Below are 19,904 nucleotides of genomic sequence, written 5' to 3' on the forward strand. Positions count from 1 at the left end.
ACTATGGCCATTTCTTGGAGATACACCTTCCCCTCCAGGAGACTGTCAAACATGATGACAACACCAACCCAACGGATGTTACTGGGCTGCTTCAATGTCGTGCTCTTATTCTTCACACTGCTATAACTTGATGATCCTTCACGTACCTAACCATTGGGGCGGCAGGGTAGCCTAGTGGTTAGAGTGTTGGACTAGTAACCGAAAGGTTGCAAGTTAAAATCCCCGAGCTGACAAGGGGATCTGTCGCTCTGCACCTGAACACTGTTCCTAGGCCGTCGTTGAAAATAAGAATTTGTTCTTAACTGACTTGCCTAGTTAAATAAAAAAAATGTCCGTGGCTCTCTTGTAGAGTGTTTTCAGTGCCATGATGTCCTTAAGCAGATTCAATGGGTGTGATGTGAGGGTAGGACTCCTCCACTTTAGACCAAGCAGCCTTCATGTTCGCAGCATTGTCTGTCACCAGTACCTTCTGTGGTCCAAGGTCATTGAGCCTTCAGCTCATCTGCAATGTAGAGACTGGTGTGTCGAATACTGGTTGAGGGGTGGGGATGATGTAGTTAATTATTCCTTGCCCACGAACATTCGACCACCCATCAGAGATGATTTCAAGTCTGCTTTCTCTGTGATTTACTTGACCTTCACTTGAACTCTGTTGAACTCTGCATCCAGCAAATAAGTAGATAAAGGATGTCTGGTTGGAGGGGTGTATGCTGGGCGAAGAACATTCAGAAATCTCCTCCAACACACATTGCCTGTGTGCATCAGAGGTGAACAAGTTGAATCCACAGCTTTAGCAAGACATTCATCAGCATTTATTTGACTATGATCCTCCATTGAGTCAAAAAAACTTCTGATTCCAGGAGGACCATGAGCTGTTCCTATCGATAAGGTGTCTGATTCAAAATTTTCACCTCGAATAGAAGTAGAGGGACTTTTCTCAGAAGTTGCTTGTTGTGAGCACTGAGGGAACTTTATGCACATGGCCAGGTGATTCTGCATCTTTGTTGCATTCTTCACATATGATTTGGCACAGTATTTGCAAATGTACACAGCTTTTCCTTCTACATTAGCTGCAGTGAAATGTTTCCACACATCGGATAGTGCCTGTGTCATTTTCCTGTAAAGATGAGAAAATAATTAGTAAATAAATAAATAAATACAATTCCATGTACAGATAAATAGTTTTAGCAGTTAGATTAAACAACACCTTTGTAAGATAAATGTTTTAAAATTAAACATGTATGTTAACAGGTGAATTAACACTCCTCAGTTAGCAGGCTCAAGCAAGCTAAAACCCACATGGTAGCAAAAACGAACTAGCAGAAGTTGTTAACAAGTTAAAAATGATTTAAACACACTTTGCTGTAGGCTACTATTTACTAGTTATCATGTATGTCATATAAAATGTATTCACCCTACCCAGTATTGTAATCAAAACTTACCAGAAAGCATGTAGTCCTTGGCTCAGACAGTGTAGTAGTGTGGGCTCAATAGCATCTCATTAGTGTGCAAGATCTTGAGTCAGCTGTACATGTGATGGAAGAATGCATTGTGCATGCAGAGGGTTGCAATTCCATTGAATTGGGGATAGTTTAACCAAAATATGCCACAAGACCTAGAATTGCCTTATGTGTATCCCACAAAAAAAAGGTTCACTGTTATAAGCTAACATTTTTGATGAATTTAAGAAAAATTCCCAAGCTTAACTTCTGGAAGTTTTCCCTTCAAGTTTCTGACCCTTTGCAACCCATTTTACTAGTATACTGGAACGAGCTGCAACAAACACTCAAGCTGGACAGTTATATCAATCTCTTCATTGAAAGACTCAATCATGGACACTCGTACTGACAGTTGTGGCTGTTTTGCGTGATGTATTTTTGGAGAACTATCCTCTGGTCTGATGAAACAAAAATATAACCTTTTGGCCATAATGACCATTGTTATGTTTGGAAGAAAAAGGGGGAGGCTTGTAAGCCGAAGAACACCATCCCAACCGTGAAGCGCGGGGGTGGCAGAATCATGTTGTGGGGGTACTTTGCTGCAGGAGGGACTGGTGCACTTCACAAAATAGATAGCGTCATAAGAAAGGAAAATTATGTGTATATATTGAAGCAACATCTCCAGACATCAGTCAGGAAGTTAAAGCTTGGTCGCAAATGGGTCTTCCAAATGGACAATGACCCCAAGCATACTTCCAAATTTGTGGCAAAATGGCTTAAGGACAACAAAGTCAAGGTATTGGAGTGGCCATCACAAAGCCCTGACCTCAATCCTATAGAAAATTTGTGGGCAGAACTGAAAAAGCGTGTGAGAGCAAGGAGGCCTACAAACCTGACTCAGTTACACAAGCTCTGTCAGGAGGAATGGGCCAAAGTTCACTCAACTTATTGTGGGAAGCTTGTGGAAGGCTACCCGAAACATTTGAACCAAGTTAAACAATTTAAAAGGCAATGCTACCAAATGCTAATTGCGTGCATGTAAACTTCTGACCCACTGGGAATGTGATGAAAGAAATAAATCTTTCTCTCTACTATAATTCTGACATTTCACATTCCTAAAATAAAGTGGTGATCCTAACTGACCTAAAACAGGGAACCTTTACTGGGATTAAATGTCAGGAATTGTGAAAAACTGAGTTTAAATGTATTTTTCTAAGGTGTATGTAATTTTCCGACTTCAACTGTACATGCATGCATACACACACCATTTTTTTTATCCCAGCACCCGTCCCCGCAGGAGGCCTTTTGCCTTTTGGTAGGCCGTCATTGTAAATAAGAATTTGTTCTTAACTGACTTGCCTAGTTAAATAAAAGAAAGAAATACATTTCTACAAAACCCTTGAATGAGTAGATGTGTCCAAACTTTTGACTGGTTCTGCATATATATATATATATATATATAAAATATATATATATATATAAAATATATAAATATAAATATATATATATATATATATATATATATATATATATATATATTTATTTATATTATATATATATATATATATATATATATATATATATATTTTTATATATATATATTTTATATATATATATATATATAAAATATATAAATATATATAAATAAATATATATAATATATATAAATAAATATATATAATATATATAAATAAATAAATATAATATAAATAAATAAATAAATATAATATAAATAAATAAATAAATATAATATAAATAAATAAATAAATATAATATAAATAAATAAATATATATATATATATATATATATATATATATATATATATATATATATATATAAAATGCTATTCGAAAGGTTATTATGGTGACCGCAGTCATTTGGCTGGCCAATGACCATCATCCTTAATACCAGGACCATCACTGCCCCAAGTGTCCCTCGCTGTTCCCATGGGTCCCACTGACACCGAGGCCAGTACAGATGCATAAATACTGTCTGCCCGCCATTAGGACAGCCCTCTAATTTGAATGGTCTAATTACACAGACAGACACCACTCTAAGACCCATTATACTGCAGGTGTCTGTCTGACTGAGGTAGGAGACAGGGAGGGGCATCAGCGCTGGGTCACCAGCATCAAAGCATGCAGTGATGTGAGGCTGATAACATGAAGAGACACTAAACAGAGGACAGCTGTGTGTGTATCAGGAAACTGTTGGGTGCATGTTTAGGCATGCAATGGGCACCAGTCCACATGAAAAACTGTGTTCAACAACCATTTTTTAATTTCTAAATATTCAGTAATATTATTTTACCCTCTTCTGCAGAAGACAAAGGCCTAGCATACATATGACAACTATTTTCCTATATATGTGTCCAGTACACTCATCATTTCCAGCCAGAGGGCCTTGACATGTAGCTGCTTGCCTGATTGTTGTAAAACTTTATGTTTCGTCACACCGGGGTAGAGGGCAAATCAATCGACGATTCTGTCGTATTTCTTCCATACTTCTTGTCTGTCAGACACTGGACAGAACAAAGTAGGCCTATGGTTATGCAACGAAAACTGTTCTCCTGTGCATACCAGAAAGAGAAAAATAATGGTCTATACTAGAAATAAGGTGTTGTACTGCCAGTGCTTGCTTCTTGGCCTCTCGCAAAACAGCTTTTGGTGACTATTGAAATGCCCTGAGCCCCATATACAGCTCTCTGGTTCCAAGTCAAACATGCTGACCCTCCTTTGGGAAGCAGGTCTCCGAGCTGCAACTTTGTTAAATGCCCTTTTACATATCTACCGGCACCTCTGACATGCCCCCACTTCTGACAGCGGTGTTGCAAACTGGGGTTAGGTAGCGCGACCGGGACTCGAACCCGGATCTCTCTGGTTCTGCAGCAGGCATATTAACCACAACTCCAATATAATTATTTGCCCAGGTGATTTCTTTGTTAATTAATTCCATACATACTTGCCTATTTCAGTAGACCTCGCAGGTGGATGGGGTCGCTTCCTATAAGCATAGAGTGGGAGAAACTACAAGGCGATTCATCACGGCCATACAATGTTGCTGAGATTTATCACTCCACCCCCGCCATTGAAATACATCCCGAGTTTCACGCTCCTCTCAAAATAGAACCGATAAGCGATGTTGGGGCTGAGCTACATCTTTGTTTCAGTCTGTCTACCTGCCGTACGCGAGTGAGAGATAGCAAACCAGGCGCGACTGCGAAGCATGTTCTGTGACTCACCTACTATATAATGTAGGCTAATATAAACTAGATGTAGGCCTACAATGTAACAATGAAGTAGCAACAATGTAACATGTTACAGAGCCAATCAGCCTACCTGGGGTCGCAAGTTACGTCCAGGTTATTCCTTCAGCGCGAGATGAGACTTTTGCATTCCAAAGGTGAGGATGTCAACAGGCAGAACTTCCGCTTGCACTGCTTTGCTCCCCCATCAAGCGCTATCTTCTAGAGTTGGGAATGAAATATGATAGCTCTACACTACAGGCAGCCCTCCTACACCCTAACATGGGCGTGGTGCACTGTTTCAGAGAAGTATAAATTACCAGGAGATCTGCCCTAACTTTCATGTTTGACTTAACATGCCTAGTCAGATTCTCTCCTCACTTAGCACATAAGAATCATCTTTAATAGAATATCAGCATTATTTAATTATTTGTTTCCTTTGAACTTAGTATACGTGCTGAAGCTGGGGTGCATGCGACCTCGGAGAAAATGTGGCAACTGGCAGGTTAGTACAGTACATGAAAGGCGAGAAAGTAATGTCAAAAACTGTTGCTTTCTGAATAAGACTGAATAAGGGTTCTTACACAAAATAAACATTTACTGGCCCAAAACCCAACACCCAATGAAAACAGTAAATGGCAAATGCAAAAGTGAATGTAAAAAGATAAAACGTTGTAAACATTAGGTAAACATTATCATTCATGGTCTACTCACTCTGGTTATAAACCCAATAGAGATGACAGTTTTACCACATGTCCATGTCAGTCAGAGATGGACTGGCCATAGGGTAGTTCAGACAACTGCCAGATGAGCTGGTCCATCTTTTGCTCTGTGGCTCTGTCTAAATTGGGGGTTTTGCACAGAATGAAAATTATTTGGCTAATAAAAAAAATTGGGCCGGTATGGGAGCCTCAAGGATAATAATGGTCCGTTGTTATAGAAATGCATGGGTCGATTTCTGATCCCAGTCCGTCCCTGTTGTCAGTGTTACCACATTTCCAAACTCAGTGACAGGTCCCATCTCTGTCTTCCCAGTGAATTGTGCTCACATGACCACAGGTTTTATAAGTTAAGTCAACTCAATCAGATTGATGAGAGGGAGCTCACTCTTCATGAAATGAGATTCCAAATGAGAAAATCTAATAGAGGAGGCTGAAGGCCTGGCAGTGCACATCATGTTAAATCTGATTATATGGTCGGCCAGCAGGTGAGGACCACATAACAGAGTACAGCTATTTGAAAGACCTCGGTGAAGAAATGATGCATACAGCTCTGAATAAATTGTGCAAATGTTTTATTTAAGAACATACAGTACATAGTAGCAGCAACAAAAGCTCTGTGCTTAACCAATTCAATATAAACAAATGACAACCTAATTGTTTAGAAATTGCTTTAACTCAAATAATCAAATTTAATTAGCATTTGACAATGTGGAGTCATGTGTAGCTCAGTTGGTAAAGCATGGCACTTGCAACAACAGGGTTGAGGGTTCAATTCCCACGGGGGACCAGTATGAAAAGGTAATGACAAATGTGTGCTCTCAACTGTAAGTCGCTATGGATAAGAGTGTCTGCTACATTACTAAAATTAAATATTTACACACTCGTCTCTAACATGGAGGGTTAGCATTTCAGAAAATTTTGTCCCTATGTCGGACGTAATTGAATACAAAATATCCACAGGGAAGTATTATCAACACGGCCTTTAGTACAGTGGTCTGTATATCAGTTTGTATTTCCTGTTTTAATTTTCAATACTGATGCAATTCGCACGTGACGAACACTTGCCCAATATGGCCGAGCCAAACCACACACCGAACGGCAAACAGCTATTGTTTACATATTGTGCAGCACGTGCAGTGAGTCAAGAGATTGAAAATACAAGCGACAGAACCTACTGGCACCGCAAAAAGTCAGGTAAACAACACTTTGCTGTGGATACCCTATCTCCACCTACCGCTAGAAGGACCAACAGCACGTACAAGCAGTAAAGTATGTGTAAATATAATTTTATTCAACATTTTGGCTTATAGAGAATATTGTTTATTTTTTTAGGGCGACTTTGGTCAGACTGACAATCATGGAGTAACCATGGTAACATTGATGTTTAGGCAAGTGGTCCCCCATTTCTAGAAACATTTATCATTATAATGGCACATATGGTTTGGTCATTTCACATTATAAGGTAAACACTTTTATTTCACATCACTGAAGGCCCTGAAAAGGCAACAGTAAATGCATTTGATAAAGTTTAGGGTGTCCGTCCGTGTAACTGTCGGTAATGCTCAGCGATTTTGGACAAATGCTGAAGAGAATGTTGTCTGTAGAGGAGGGTTGGAAGCCTTCCTTTCTGTTCCTCTGTGGCCTCTCTGAAGAAGGCCAAAAGCCAAAACACGTTGCAATAAATACACTTTTTTATTTAATTCCATTTGTCCTCCAAGTGTTCCAGAATCTCCTCTCAACCTCAGTTTGCTCCTCAACTCCTGCACTTTGGTTGGAAAGGGAGGTGGAGGCAGTGATCCCTTCTCTTTGCCTCTCTGGAACAAGACAGTCAGTCAGCCATCTTGTTTGATTCAGAGTAGAATCTCCTGCTCTTTATCATCATCATCATCATCATCAGCAGCAGCTGTCTCCTCCCCCTCATCTTCCTTATGACATAATAGTGGTACTTCCAGGTCTTGGCTGTTTTTAACAGGCAGCTGTCTCAACGAGTGAATTTTACCTGGAGCACATTAGAAAAAGGACACCCAATTACTGGATATGATGGACAGCTTGGTGAAATACCTTTCCATTAGCCTCGGTACCTTCAGCAGCGCTGACTTGATTAACAAGTAATTACAACATACCTAATATACCGACTACACCAGGGATAGACTGACAACAATTTGCTTTCATTTTACCACCTACCACATATAGTAATGGTATGAACTTACTTTTGGAATAGTAGGTCTTCAGCCCCACATGCAGGGAGATGCCAGAAACACAGACAGCGAAACCCATCAAGTTGAGTCCACTCATCCTGTCCCCCATCAGGCCTGCTGCCAGCAGCAGAGTACACGCCTCCTAGTGGGGGCAAGGAGGGTACGTTAGGGGGAGATGAAAAACACACTTTGAATAAAGAGTGTAGGGGAGGTGAAACAAGGAGTGCTTGAGACAGCGGGAGAGATGGTGCAAAAGGAAGCAATTTCAAGTGAAGGAGCTGACGGGATACAGAGAGGGTAACTTGTGATATACTGTGTTATCCTCCTTACCTTAAAGATCCCTGCTATGGATAAAGTGAGACTGGAGGTCTTTGAGACTAGCAGGAACTCAGAGAAGCCCAGGCCAAAGGCCAGTGATCCGCCTATACTCAGCATGACCAGAGTGTAGAGCAGGGGAGAGAGCTCATTCACACGGAACAGCTTCTCTGAGGTACTTAGGCTCAGCCCTGCAGACAGAATCAGAAGTACTGACACACAGATAGAGGCACTTATGTCATGCCCAGACTGACAGGCATGGACTATCACAAACAGGTTAGAGAGAAGCATAGTAAAAGTCTAACCTTCGTTGAAGAGGAAGAGCGGGAAGAGGCCCATGAACATGAGCGGCTGTAGATGGTACATGGTGTCTATTGGGTTCTGGAGCCCTGTGGGAGTGGAATGTGGAAGAGTGGGGTTACTGGGCTGAATGCCTAATCAGGAAATAAAAGGACAAGTCCAAACAACAACACAATGACGCTCGGTAACTAGTCTCCCTAGGCAGAAGTGTTGCCTCCCACATTAACCATGTTCTGACATCCACTGTTTCCCGGTTTGGGATATCTGAGACTAGGTGTTTACTGACCCAGCTCTGCTTTCTGCATCAGGACCTGCGTGAGGGTCCACCGGATCCCGCCGATGAACGATGCCAGCAGTACCATGATGAAGCCCTTCAGGTTGAACTGGGTCGACTTGAAGGTGAACATGAACAGGCCGCTGGCTATCAGAAGGACCACCACGATCAGGTATGGGTTCTGTAAAAACAGAGTAACTTGGGGGTCAGAACAGAAGCCTTTCGTCCACATGCATACATTATGCACTTCCTCATCTTCTCACATCATACACATCAAGGGCATGGAACCAGAGTACACAACCATAAATAAATATATATAAAATACACACACATTTCACAAACTGCATATACAGTTAGATACACCTGAAGGGAATGGAACGTCCTCCTATGCATGAAAAGTGAATCCATTCACTGAATCCTATAGCTCGTTAAAACATTGGAAAGTCAGTGTCTTGTTGGGAAGATTGCAACCGCAGAGACTTCAATTAGGCAAGTCTTGCCTTTGTAGTAATGAATGATCCAGATATTACACAGAGTGTAATTTGTGAGGGGGTGTGGTAAGAAAGCCTTCAATGAGAATGGCCTAACCATGTGAGCGGCTACGGTACACCTAAGTGTAAGGGATGGGCATCTTTCCCTTTCAAGACGATTCCATACGTATCTAACGTTCGATACATGGGCTCCCATACAATACAGGAACGATAGTCTACGTTTTAGTTGAAAACGATTCGGTTGGATTCGAGGAATGAACCGATGTGGTTCGATGTGATACAACGCACAAACATTTGTTGCATAAACACATTCATTTTCCATTCTAAATTAAAAATGGCTGCTGATGGAGCTCATGAGCTGGGACTCTTGAGCCAGATCTGTCTGAGCGTGTGTGTGGTGTAAATTATGTATATTTCTATGATGTATGTATGCACCTGAGCTGAGCCATAAGGGAAACTTTGATGCTTTACCCTGTATATCTAAAAATGACCATATACAGTGCCTTGAGAAACTATTCACACCCCTTGACTTTTTCCACATTTGGTTGTATTCCAGCCTGAATTTAAAATGGATTAAAGTTAAATGTTTTGTCACTGGCCTACACACAATACTCCATAATGTAAAAGTGCAATAATGTTTTTCTACATTTTTACAAATGAAAGAAAAATGAAAAGGTTGAAATGTCTTGAGTCAATAACAATTCAACCGCTTTGTAATGGCAAGCCTAAATACGTTCAGGAGTAAAAATGTGCTTAACAAGTCACATAATAAGTTGCATGGACTCACTCTGTGTGCAACACTAGTGCTTAACATGAATGACTACCTCATCTCTGTACCCCACACATACAGATAATTGTAAGGTCCCTCAGTCGAGCAGTGAATTTCAAAAAGATTCAACCAAGCCAACGGTGACTTTAAAACAGTTACATTTAATGGCTGTAATAGGAGAAAACTGAGGATGGATCAACAACATTGTAGTTACTCCACAATACTAATCTAATTGACAGAGTGAAAAGAAGGAAGCCTTATTTTGCATTTCAAACCTGTTCTACATTTAACATAAAAACAGAACATTGTACTTATTTTCTTCAAAGTTCAGCATCATTTTATTATAAAAGCCAGGATTTGATCGCCGATTTTGACAATGCACCATTTAAAAGTAATTTCCGATTGAACCGACATATGCAGCGTTTACTGTGAATGTGGTCTCTGCGAACACAGGAACACTGTCTTTCAAACATGTAGTACGAACAAAGAGTGAATTTTAAATGCAATTTTCTGTCATGCACCACCCATAAATACTACTGGATAAACAATGACCAAGAAGAAACAGCAACAGTTAACCTATCTCAAGTGAAATTGACTTACCGGATGCTCTAGTTTAAAAACCAATGAGAAGAAGAGGATGAAGAGCACTGCAGAAGACTTGGTCATTGTGTACCTGGAGGAAACATACAAAGACATTCTAATGCCATTCAGAACATTGATGATCAAAGTTAGGTAGATACATACAGTGCCTTCAGGAAGTATTCATAACCCTTGATTTATTCTACATTTTGTGTTACAGCCCAAATTCAAAAATGTATTCAATAAAACAGCTCACCAATCTACACACAATAACACATAATGACAAAGAGAAAATATGTTTTAAGACATTTTTCAAAATGTATTGAAAATTAGATACAAAAATCTCATTTACATAAGTATTCATAACCCTGAGTCAATACATGTTAGAACCACCTTTGGCAGCGAATACAGCTGTGAGTTTTTCTGGGTATGTTTCTAGGAGCTTTGCACACCTGGATTGTACATTATTTGCATATTATTATTTTTAGAATTCTTCAAGCTCTGTCAAGTTGGTTGTTGATCATTGCTAAACAGACATTTTCAAGTCTTGCCATAAATGTTCAAGTCGATTTAAGTCAAAACTGTAACTAGGCCACTCAGGAACATTCAATGTCATATTAGTAAGTAACTCCAGTGTATATTTGGCCATGTGTTTTAGGTTATTGTCTTGCTGAAAGGTGAATTTGTCTTCCAGTGTCTGGTGGAAAGCAGACTGTCAGGTTTTCCTCCAGGATTTTGCCTGTGCTTAGCTCTATTCCGTTTACTTTTATCCTAAACAACTTCATAGTTCTTGGCGATGACAAGCATACCCATAGCATGATGTAGCCACCACCATGCTTGAAAATATGAAGAGATGTACTCAGTAATGTGTTGTGTTTGCCCAAAATATAATGCTTTGTATTCAGGACATATAGTTCATTTCTTTGCATTACTTCTTTACACTCTGTCAATTAGGTTAGTATTGTGGAGTAACTACAATGTTGTTCAACTCTGTTTTAAAGTCACTATTGGCCTCATGGTCAAATCCCTGAGGGGTTTCCTTCCTCTCCAGCAACTGAGTTAGGAAGGACATTGTTTCTATTTAGTGACTGGGTGGATTGACCCACCATGCTCAAAGGGATATTCAATGACTATTTTTGTTGCTCTTCCAATCTCCCAATGTGTACTTTTTGCGAGGCATTAGAAGACATCCCTGATCTTTGTGGTTGAATCTGAGTTTGAAATTCACTGCTCTACTGAGGGACCTTACAGATAATTGTGTGTGTGGGGTACAGAGATGAGGTAGTCATTAAAAAAAGTATGTTAAACCCTATTATTGCACATTAAAGTCCATTAAATGTATTATGTCACTTGTTAAGCACATTTTTACTCCTGAACGTATTTAGGCTTGCCATAACAAAGGGGTTGAATACTTATTGACTCAAGACATTTTTTATTAATTTTAAACATTCCTAAAAACATAATTCCACTGTGACATTATGGGGAATTGTGTGTACTGTAGACCAATGACACAAAAATCTAAATGTATTCCATTTTAGATTCAAGCTGAAACAAAATGCAGAAAAAGTAAAGGGGTGTGAATAGTTTCTGAAGGCACTGTAGTAAACACACACACACACTTACAAGCTGATGGTGATGAAGAGGAAGCTCCAATTGGAGAGTCCAATGTCCAGCGCTGTTGCAATGGCTGAAAGAGACAACTTTTTAGGACTGTTGATCATATCATGGCATTATTCCTACTAACAAAGGGTTTCTTTCTTACTGACAGGAAGGTGAATGCCTTATGAGATTAGTTCAACTGTTGTACCCCATCAGAGGGGTGTAATATACTGTACAACAATATAAATGCAACATGTAAAGTGTTGGTCACCTTGTTTCATGAGCTGAAATAAAAATTCCCAGAAATGTTCCACATGCACAAAATATTATTTCGAGCCCAAATTTGTTTACATCCCAGTGTACATTTCTCCTTTGCCAAGATAATTCTTCCACCTGCCAGGTGTGGCATATCAAGAAGCTGATTAAACAGCATGATCATTACACAGGTGCACCTTGTGCTGTGGACAATAAAAGACCACTCTAAAATGTGCAGTTTTGTGACACAACACAATGCCACAGATGTCTCAAGTTTTGAGGAAGCATACAATTGGCATGCTGTGACTGCAGGAATGTCCACCTGAGCTGGTTGCCAGATAACTCAATCATACTTTCTCTACGATAAGCCGCCTCCAACATCATTTTAGAGAATTTGGCAGTACGTCCAACCAGCCTCACAACCGCAGACCAAGTGTCACCACACCAGCCCAGGACCTTCACATCCGGCTTCCTCACCCATGGGATCGTCTGCAACCAGCCACCCGGACAGCTGATGAAAATGAGGAGTATTTTTGTCTGTAATAAAGCCCTTTTGTGGGGAAAAACTCATTCTGATTGGCCCTCCAAGGCCCACCCATGCCTGCACCCCTGCCCAGTCATGTGAAATCCATAGATTAGGGCCTAGTTAATTTATTTCAATTGACTGATTTCCTTATATGAACTGTAACTCAATAAAATCTTCTAAATTGTTCCATGTTTCTTCAGTGTACAAAGCAGGATCAATTAGATAGTCAGCCAACTTTAATTAGCAACCAGAAATAACTTGCTTTTCTGGTTCATTATGAAATCTAAACTTAGATATGCATTTTGGTTGTTGAGTCGATTAGACCATGCACATTTTCAGCGCATCTATATTTAGGCAAGTTAGATGGCTAACTCATTGATCCTGCTTTGTAGTATACCCCTCAAAACCCCAAATACAGTTTATGGTTGTTTTACACCTTTGTTTGTATCCACTACAAGGCCATGGTGCTTACCTATGGAACAGCAAGAGGAACTGCCCCTCCCTACCTTTAGGCTCAAACCCTACACCTGAACCCGAGCACTCCGTTCTGCCACCTCAGGTCTCTTGGCCCTCCCACCCCGTTCTGCCACCTCAGGTCTCTTGGCCCTCCCACCCCTACTGGATGGCAGCTGACCATCCATGATATCAACATTATAGTTTTAACCAGGTTTTCAGGCTATACCGTTTTTGTTTACAATTACTCCCGCTCAGCCCAGTCCAAGCTCTTCTCTGTCCTGGCACCCAATGGTGGAACCAGCTTCCCCCTGAAGCTAAGACAGCAGAGTCCCTGCCCATCTTCCAAAAACATCTGAAACCCTACCTCTTCAAACAGTTTCTTAAATAATCCTCCTCCTCACCTCGACCCCCCCCCCCCACAATAAGGAAAAAGAACTGAACCAGCACTTGTACTACTTGACTTACTTTCTATGCCTGTGCTATGTGGTTGTCCCACTTAGCTGTCTTAAGATGAATGCACTAACTGTAAGTCCCTCTGGAGAAGAGCATCTGCAAAATGACTCAAATGTAAACAAACACTGTATAGGCTGAAAACACGGTTAAAACTATAATTCTGATCTCATGGATGGTCAGTCCTTCCATCCATAGCTCTGTCTATGAATTTGAGAGTGGATACATTTCTCCAACCCCATCCCTCAGCTATTTACCAAATAGGTGGCAGGTGTGACCACTGTTACAGTTTCAACTGCAGATTGCCCCTTTAAGATGTATTTAAGTAGTTCCAGCCAAGATTAGTAGAGAGAAAAGTAGAAAGTGGTATCTTATCACACAGACGGACTATGCCTTTTATTATGCAGACTGAAGTCCATGTTGATTATATCGTGTCACATACAACTCAAACTGTTTGGCATACATTCCTCTAATATATGCACTCACCGACTGGGGCAACCTTTGTGAGGTAGTCTGTCCAGTTCAACATGACCCGAGGCTTCCCTGTCCAGCATTGCATGGCCGAGCGGGTCAGGGTAGAGAGACAGAATATTATGGTGAGGTGGAGCAGCGTCATGAACAGTGGGTAGTGGAAGCCCTGAGAGAAAGAGGGAAAGGGGTGGGAACAGTGACAGTGAGTTAAACTACATGGCACTGCATGCAAAGCAAACATACCAAGTACACAATGTTATGTCGCATGGGGAGTGTGAGCCAGCCTCAGACTGACCTTCATCAGCCACTTGTTATAAAAGGTGATGCCGATGGAGAAGACATAGTAAACGAGGACCAGGCCCACAGTGCGGACAGCCCGGCATAGGAACTGGACAGGGCAAGCCATGGTGCTGCTTCACCCTTCCCCACAGGAACTACTGCAGAGGCACCGTCTTCAAACAGGAACAATGTGCTGAAAGCTGGGAAGGGAGAGAAGAGGGAAGAGCGAGAAAGATGGGATAAGTTGACAATATAATCAAAGACAAAATATCTGATATAATTTGCTGCTGCCTGAGCATGTGACTGCGTTGAGGAATCTGTTTGACCAGTCTTATTAGTGAGTAATGAGCATACTCCCAGCTGTATGTTAGCACTGACGCAGCGTGTTGTGGGGATACTGTACATGAACATGCAGATTTTTTTCATAATTAACATTGTAGCTATAATCTCAGATAAGCCTATGTTGCCAAGCTAAATAGATGCATTGCTGCTGCTGATGAAGGCACTGGAAAACATAAACCTGAGCCATATGGCATGGCTAACAAAGCACAAAATATGAACGGGCAGGCCACTGAGGTAGACAGTGGATAACTTGTTAGCTGAACCAGATATCTTATGAAATTTTAAAACTCTAGCTACTGTCTGGCTGAACTCACCTGCTGACGAACAGCGGCGAAAGCAGGTAAACTAGCTAGCTAACTAACGTTAACTAAACAAAGTGTGACCGGTCCTGTTACCTGCTATACAAAGCTGCGTCTAAATACCGTAACGTTGGCTAGCTAGCTTAGCTATCAAGCGATGCATATAAACACATGGCTGTACAGAGTAATTGAACATTGTTTTACCTTCCAAATTACAGTAACGTTACTTTGTTGTTGCCAGTTAGTCCACTCTACACACGGGCCATGGCATCGATTCATCAGTACAACCCGCAGGCTCTACGTGGACTGAGCACAGCCAGACAAGCGATGCACTTGATTTTGCTTCCCCGACGCGCGTCGGTGCTTGGTGAAATGTAGACCTTGGTCCAATGCAATGGATCACTCTGCCTACCCGGTCGGATGGCTGACCTGAATCAAGTGCGCCCGAATTCAGCACTGCAGCTAGGTGGCAGTATTTTTGTTTTTCCAAGCAAAACAACGTAGCCTGTTGCTGTAGCTACTTCCGGCAACTACAGTGAAGAAGAAATGGACCGTTTGGTTGAGGAGTTGTTGTCGTGACCCTCTTGTTTTTGTAATTGATATAAAGTCAAAAAGCCGCCACAACGCAACAAAAAAATAACCGGTCAGGGCTTCAATTGCATCTAACCTGCACGGTTTGCGAAATATCGTTGGACACACTGGGCTTTGTAACTAGCTAGATATTCCCATAGCCAGCTAGCGTTAGCTACAATTGCTAGCTCTAGTACACCTTTGGGTCTGTGAGGATGGCGGAGGAGGAAGACGAAGCTGGTTTTGACGAGGATTTGGATGATGGGGCGGTTGGAGCCGATGGGAACCACGGCAAAAGGAAAAGGCTGTTCTCTAAAGAACTTCGGTGTATGATGTATGGATTTGGAGATGACCAGAATCCCTACACCGAGTCGGTGGACATCCTGGAGGACCTTGTGATTGAGTTCGTCACGGAGATGACACACAAAGCCATGTCCATCGGACGCCAGGGCCGTGTCCAGGTGGAGGACATTGTTTTCCTTATCCGGAAAGATCCAAGGAAGTTTGCCCGAGTGAAAGACCTCTTGACGATGAACGAGGAGCTGAAGAGAGCCCGCAAGGCCTTTGATGAAGCGAACTATGGCTCTTAGGGCCTTTGATAGAGGGATTTGGCCTTCACTGCAAATACACACCTTCTTTCCCTTTTTTAAACTTTTCTTTCACATTATCCAAGCTGTTTATTCTGCTTTGATCATTGGACATGTTTTTTTAATGATTTAAAGTTGTTGCAGATGTGAACATAGAGATAGTGTTCATTGACCACCAACTTGTGACTAAAGATATGTTTGTGCTCATGTGAAATGCTTATGCCTTCTACAGACATCTTTCTATTTTTATTTAACTAGGCAAGTCAGTTAATAAATTCTTATTTACAATGACGGCCTAGGACTAGGGGCAGAATGACAGATTTTTTTACCTTGTCAGCATGGATTCGATCAAGCAACCTTTAGGTTACTGGCCCAATGCTCCATCCACAAGGCTACCTGCCGCCCCATTAACATACACACATCTAATACTAGAAAGTAGTTGTATTTATCGTATACTGTGCTGTATCCACAGAAGGACATCACATTGCATTATCAATCATTAGGTCCTGTTAGGAAATGTCTCTTAGGTGAGAATTGTTGTCCTGTTTATCAGTAAGGATAGTGACACAATGGTGGAATGGACATTTCTGAATAAAGTAACTCCCAATCCTTGACACTTTCATCCATCCTTTACTGTGAGATTCAAATGAGACTTTCTATATTAATCCATGGATGGGTTCTCTTTCCTGAAATGTTTCACTTTCGCGACACTTGCAATAACATCTACTAAACAAATATATGTGACCAATACAATTTGATATGATTTCTACACCTTGAGACAATGGATATAGCTTAAAAACTTGAATAAAATGTTTTGTTTAATTTGTGCAAATGAATGCACAACTTCTGTAGATGGACCTTATTGTGCATGGAATAAAACCCTTTGAATTTTACTTTAATTATTTCCGCAGGACTAAGGGCTCGGACACCTAGGGCTCAGACACATAGGGTTTGCTAGCCGAGAGTACTTAGCACATCTGAACCTAATTTGCGAACCGAGTGTGCACTGAATTTACATGTGAAATGTTGGCAGTGGCAGCCATTACAGTGGGTGGTCCTTAAAACACAGCGCGCTGAACGATCGGCAGATGAACGCTGGATCTAAATTAGATGTGATGTGTGCGAGCCTTAAAGGTACATTTCAACATTTTACAACATAATCATCTCCAGCACCAACCCAACATCAACATATGGAAAAATGGTGCGTTTCAATGTTTTATATTAAAAAATAGGAGGAAAGTAAATATTCATACTCATTGACTTATTCCACATATAGTTGAAGTCAGAAGTTTACATACATTTCAGGCAAAGACATTTAAACTCAGTTTCACAATTCCTGACATTTAATCCTAGTAAAAATTCCCCGTCTTAGGTCAGTTAGGATCACCACTTTATTTTAATAACGTGAAATGTCAGAATAATAGTAGAGTGATTTATTTCAGCTTTCATTTCTTTCATCACATTCCCAGTGGGTCAGAAGTTTACATACACTCAATTAGTATTTGGTAGCATTGCCTTTAAATTGTTTAACTTGGCTCAAACGTTTTGGGTAGCCTTCCACAAGCTTCCCACAATAAATTGGGTGAATTTTGGCCCATTCCTCCTGACAGAGCTGGTGTAACTGAGTCATGTTTGATGGCCTCCTTGCTCGCTCACACTTTTTCAGTTCAGCTCACATATTTTCTATAGGGTTGAGGTCAGGGCTTTGTGATGGCCACTCCAATACCTTGACTTTGTTGTCCTTAAGCCATTTTGCTTCAACTTTGGAAGTATTCTTGGGGTCATTGTCCATTTGGAAGACCTATTTGCAACCAAGCTTTAACTTCCTGACTGATGTCTTGAGATGTTGCTTCAATATATCCACATAATTTTCCGTTCTCATGATGCCATCTATTTTGTGAAATGCACCAGTCCCTCCTGCAGCAAAGCACCCACACAACATGATGCTGCCACCCCCGTGCTTCACGGTTGGGATGGTGTTCTTCGGCTAACAAGCCTCCCCTTTTTCCTCCAAACATAACGATGGTCATTATGGCCAAACAGTTCTATTTTTGTTTCATCAGACCAGAGGACCTTTCTACAAAAAGTAGGATCTTTGTCCCCATGTGCAGTTGCAAACCATAGTCTGGCTTTTTTATGGCGGGTTTTGGAGCAGTGTCGATATAGGACTCATTTTACTGTGGATATAGATGATTTTGTACCTGTTTCCTCCAGCATCTTCACAAGGTCCTTTGCTGTTATTCTGGGATTGATTTGCACTTTTCGCACCAAAGTACGTTCATCTCTAGGAGACAGAATGCCTTCCTGAGCGGTATGACGGCTGCGTGGTCCCATGGTGTTTATACTTGCGTACTATTGTTTACCTATGGAATAGCATACATAGAGGTAAGTATCAACCAGACTTGTGGAGGTTTACAATTTTTTTCTGAGGTCTTGGCTGATTTCTTTTGATTTTCCCATGATGTCAAGCAAAGAGGCAGAGTTTGAAGGTCGGCCTTGAAATACATCCACAGGTACACCTCCAATTGACTCAAATGATGTCAATTAGCCTATCAGAATCTTCTAAAGCCATGACATCATTTTCTGTAATTTTCCATACACTTAGTGTATGTAAACTTCTGACCCACTGGAATTGTGATACAGTGAATTATAAGTGAAATAATCTGTCTGTAAACAATTGTTGGAAAAATGACTTGTGTCATGCACAAAGCAGATGTCCTAACCGACTTGCCAGAACTATAGTTTGTTAACAATAAATTTGTGAAGTGGTTGAAAAATGAGTTTTAATAACTCCAACCTAAGTGTATGTAAACTTCCGACTTCAACTGTAGGTGTCCTTTGGTTGAATATGTGTTTGAAATGTACTACTAAACAGATAATTGTGTGTGTGAGGTACAGAAATGTAGTCATTCAAAAATCATGTTAAACACTATTATTACACACAGAGTTGAGTCCATGCAACTTATGTGACTTGTTAAGCACATTTTTCTCCTGAACTTATTTAGGCTTGCCTTAACAAAGGGTTTGAATACTTATTGACTCAAGCTTTTCGTTTTTAATTCATTTGTAAACATTTCTAAAAACATAATTCCACGTTGACATTATAGGGTACTGTGTGTAGGCAGTGACAAAAAAAATCTACATTTAGTCCATTTTAAATGCAGGTTGCAACACAACAACACGTGGAAAAAGTCAAGGGATGTGAATACTTTCTGAAGGCAGTATAAGCGTTTACAATGACATTATCGGTGTGCTTTTAACCAATTTTGAGTAGGCATTGCCTACTAATTGGCCGATGATGTCATTGGAAACTTACTGTATCTTTATCTTTACATTGAAACTAGTCATTTTCACGTGCCGATGTTGGGATTGTGCTGGAAATGATGAATTTGACGTAGAGAAAATGTTGATGTTTGTCCTTTGTTCCTTAACCCACTGTATCAGTAATCTATTTTCATAGGGATTAATATGATTACCTGAAGTTCAGTTTGTATAATGATGAAGAATTTAAATTTGGCAGGAGGTTCCGGGTGGCATATCATTTCATAATATTTGTTTTTTAATTTGTGTTTTGCCATAAGTAAATATGCCTGATCTAGCTTTACTGCTGTCTAATATGTTATGCCTTATGGCTGTGTGGGTCAAAGAAAAATTGAAAAAAATATATATATAATTAAAAAAAAACATTTATTCAAGAAAATAGCGTACAGACCATAATTATGTCAGACCAACTACAGG

General features: G+C 40.5%; 3 protein-coding genes across 3 annotated transcripts in view; 1 reads left to right on the top strand and 2 right to left on the bottom strand.

The window, feature by feature from the left end:
* Nucleotides 1-4,982, bottom strand: part of col20a1 (collagen type XX alpha 1 chain) — a 35,664-nt gene extending 30,682 nt beyond the window's left edge. Inside the window, exon 1 of the mRNA XM_036988201.2 lies at nt 4,779-4,982. The gene's annotated coding sequence lies outside the window, so the exon portion shown is untranslated. The remainder of the gene's footprint in view (nt 1-4,778) is intronic.
* Nucleotides 4,983-5,963: 981 nt separating this feature from the next.
* slc35h1 (solute carrier family 35 member H1) lies at nt 5,964-15,467 on the bottom strand. The gene is made up of 10 exons (XM_021616002.3): nt 15,214-15,467; nt 14,385-14,568; nt 14,105-14,255; nt 11,956-12,019; nt 10,354-10,426; nt 8,506-8,674; nt 8,225-8,308; nt 7,935-8,110; nt 7,617-7,746; nt 5,964-7,405 (listed from the first exon to the last, which is right to left on the bottom strand). The coding sequence occupies exons 2-10, from the start codon at nt 14,493-14,495 to the stop codon at nt 7,257-7,259; spliced, it is 1,107 nt and encodes a 368-aa protein (XP_021471677.2). The 5' UTR covers nt 14,496-14,568; nt 15,214-15,467; the 3' UTR covers nt 5,964-7,256.
* taf13 (TATA-box binding protein associated factor 13) lies at nt 14,105-16,782 on the top strand. The gene has a single exon (XM_036988202.2). The coding sequence runs from the start codon at nt 15,795-15,797 to the stop codon at nt 16,167-16,169; it is 375 nt and encodes a 124-aa protein (XP_036844097.1). The 5' UTR covers nt 14,105-15,794; the 3' UTR covers nt 16,170-16,782.
* Nucleotides 16,783-19,904: the final 3,122 nt, after the last annotated feature.

The sequence above is a fragment of the Oncorhynchus mykiss genome, chromosome 9 (genome assembly GCF_057628025.1).
Source record: "Oncorhynchus mykiss isolate SJ-2025 chromosome 9, ASM5762802v1, whole genome shotgun sequence".
Taxonomy (NCBI): Eukaryota; Metazoa; Chordata; class Actinopteri; order Salmoniformes; family Salmonidae; genus Oncorhynchus; species Oncorhynchus mykiss.

Coding starts and splice junctions, on each gene's coding strand:
- slc35h1 (XM_021616002.3), bottom strand. CDS start 14,495: ATGGCTTGCCCTGTCCAGTTCCTATGCCGGGCTGTCCGCACTGTGGGC. Junction 8,111..8,224: donor GCTCTTCCTCTTCAACGAAG/GTTAGACTTTTA, acceptor TTCTGTCTGCAG/GGCTGAGCCTAAGTACCTCA. Junction 7,406..7,616: donor GAAGACCTACTATTCCAAAA/GTAAGTTCATAC, acceptor AATGTGCTCCAG/GTAAAATTCACTCGTTGAGA.
- taf13 (XM_036988202.2), top strand. CDS start 15,795: ATGGCGGAGGAGGAAGACGAAGCTGGTTTTGACGAGGATTTGGATGAT.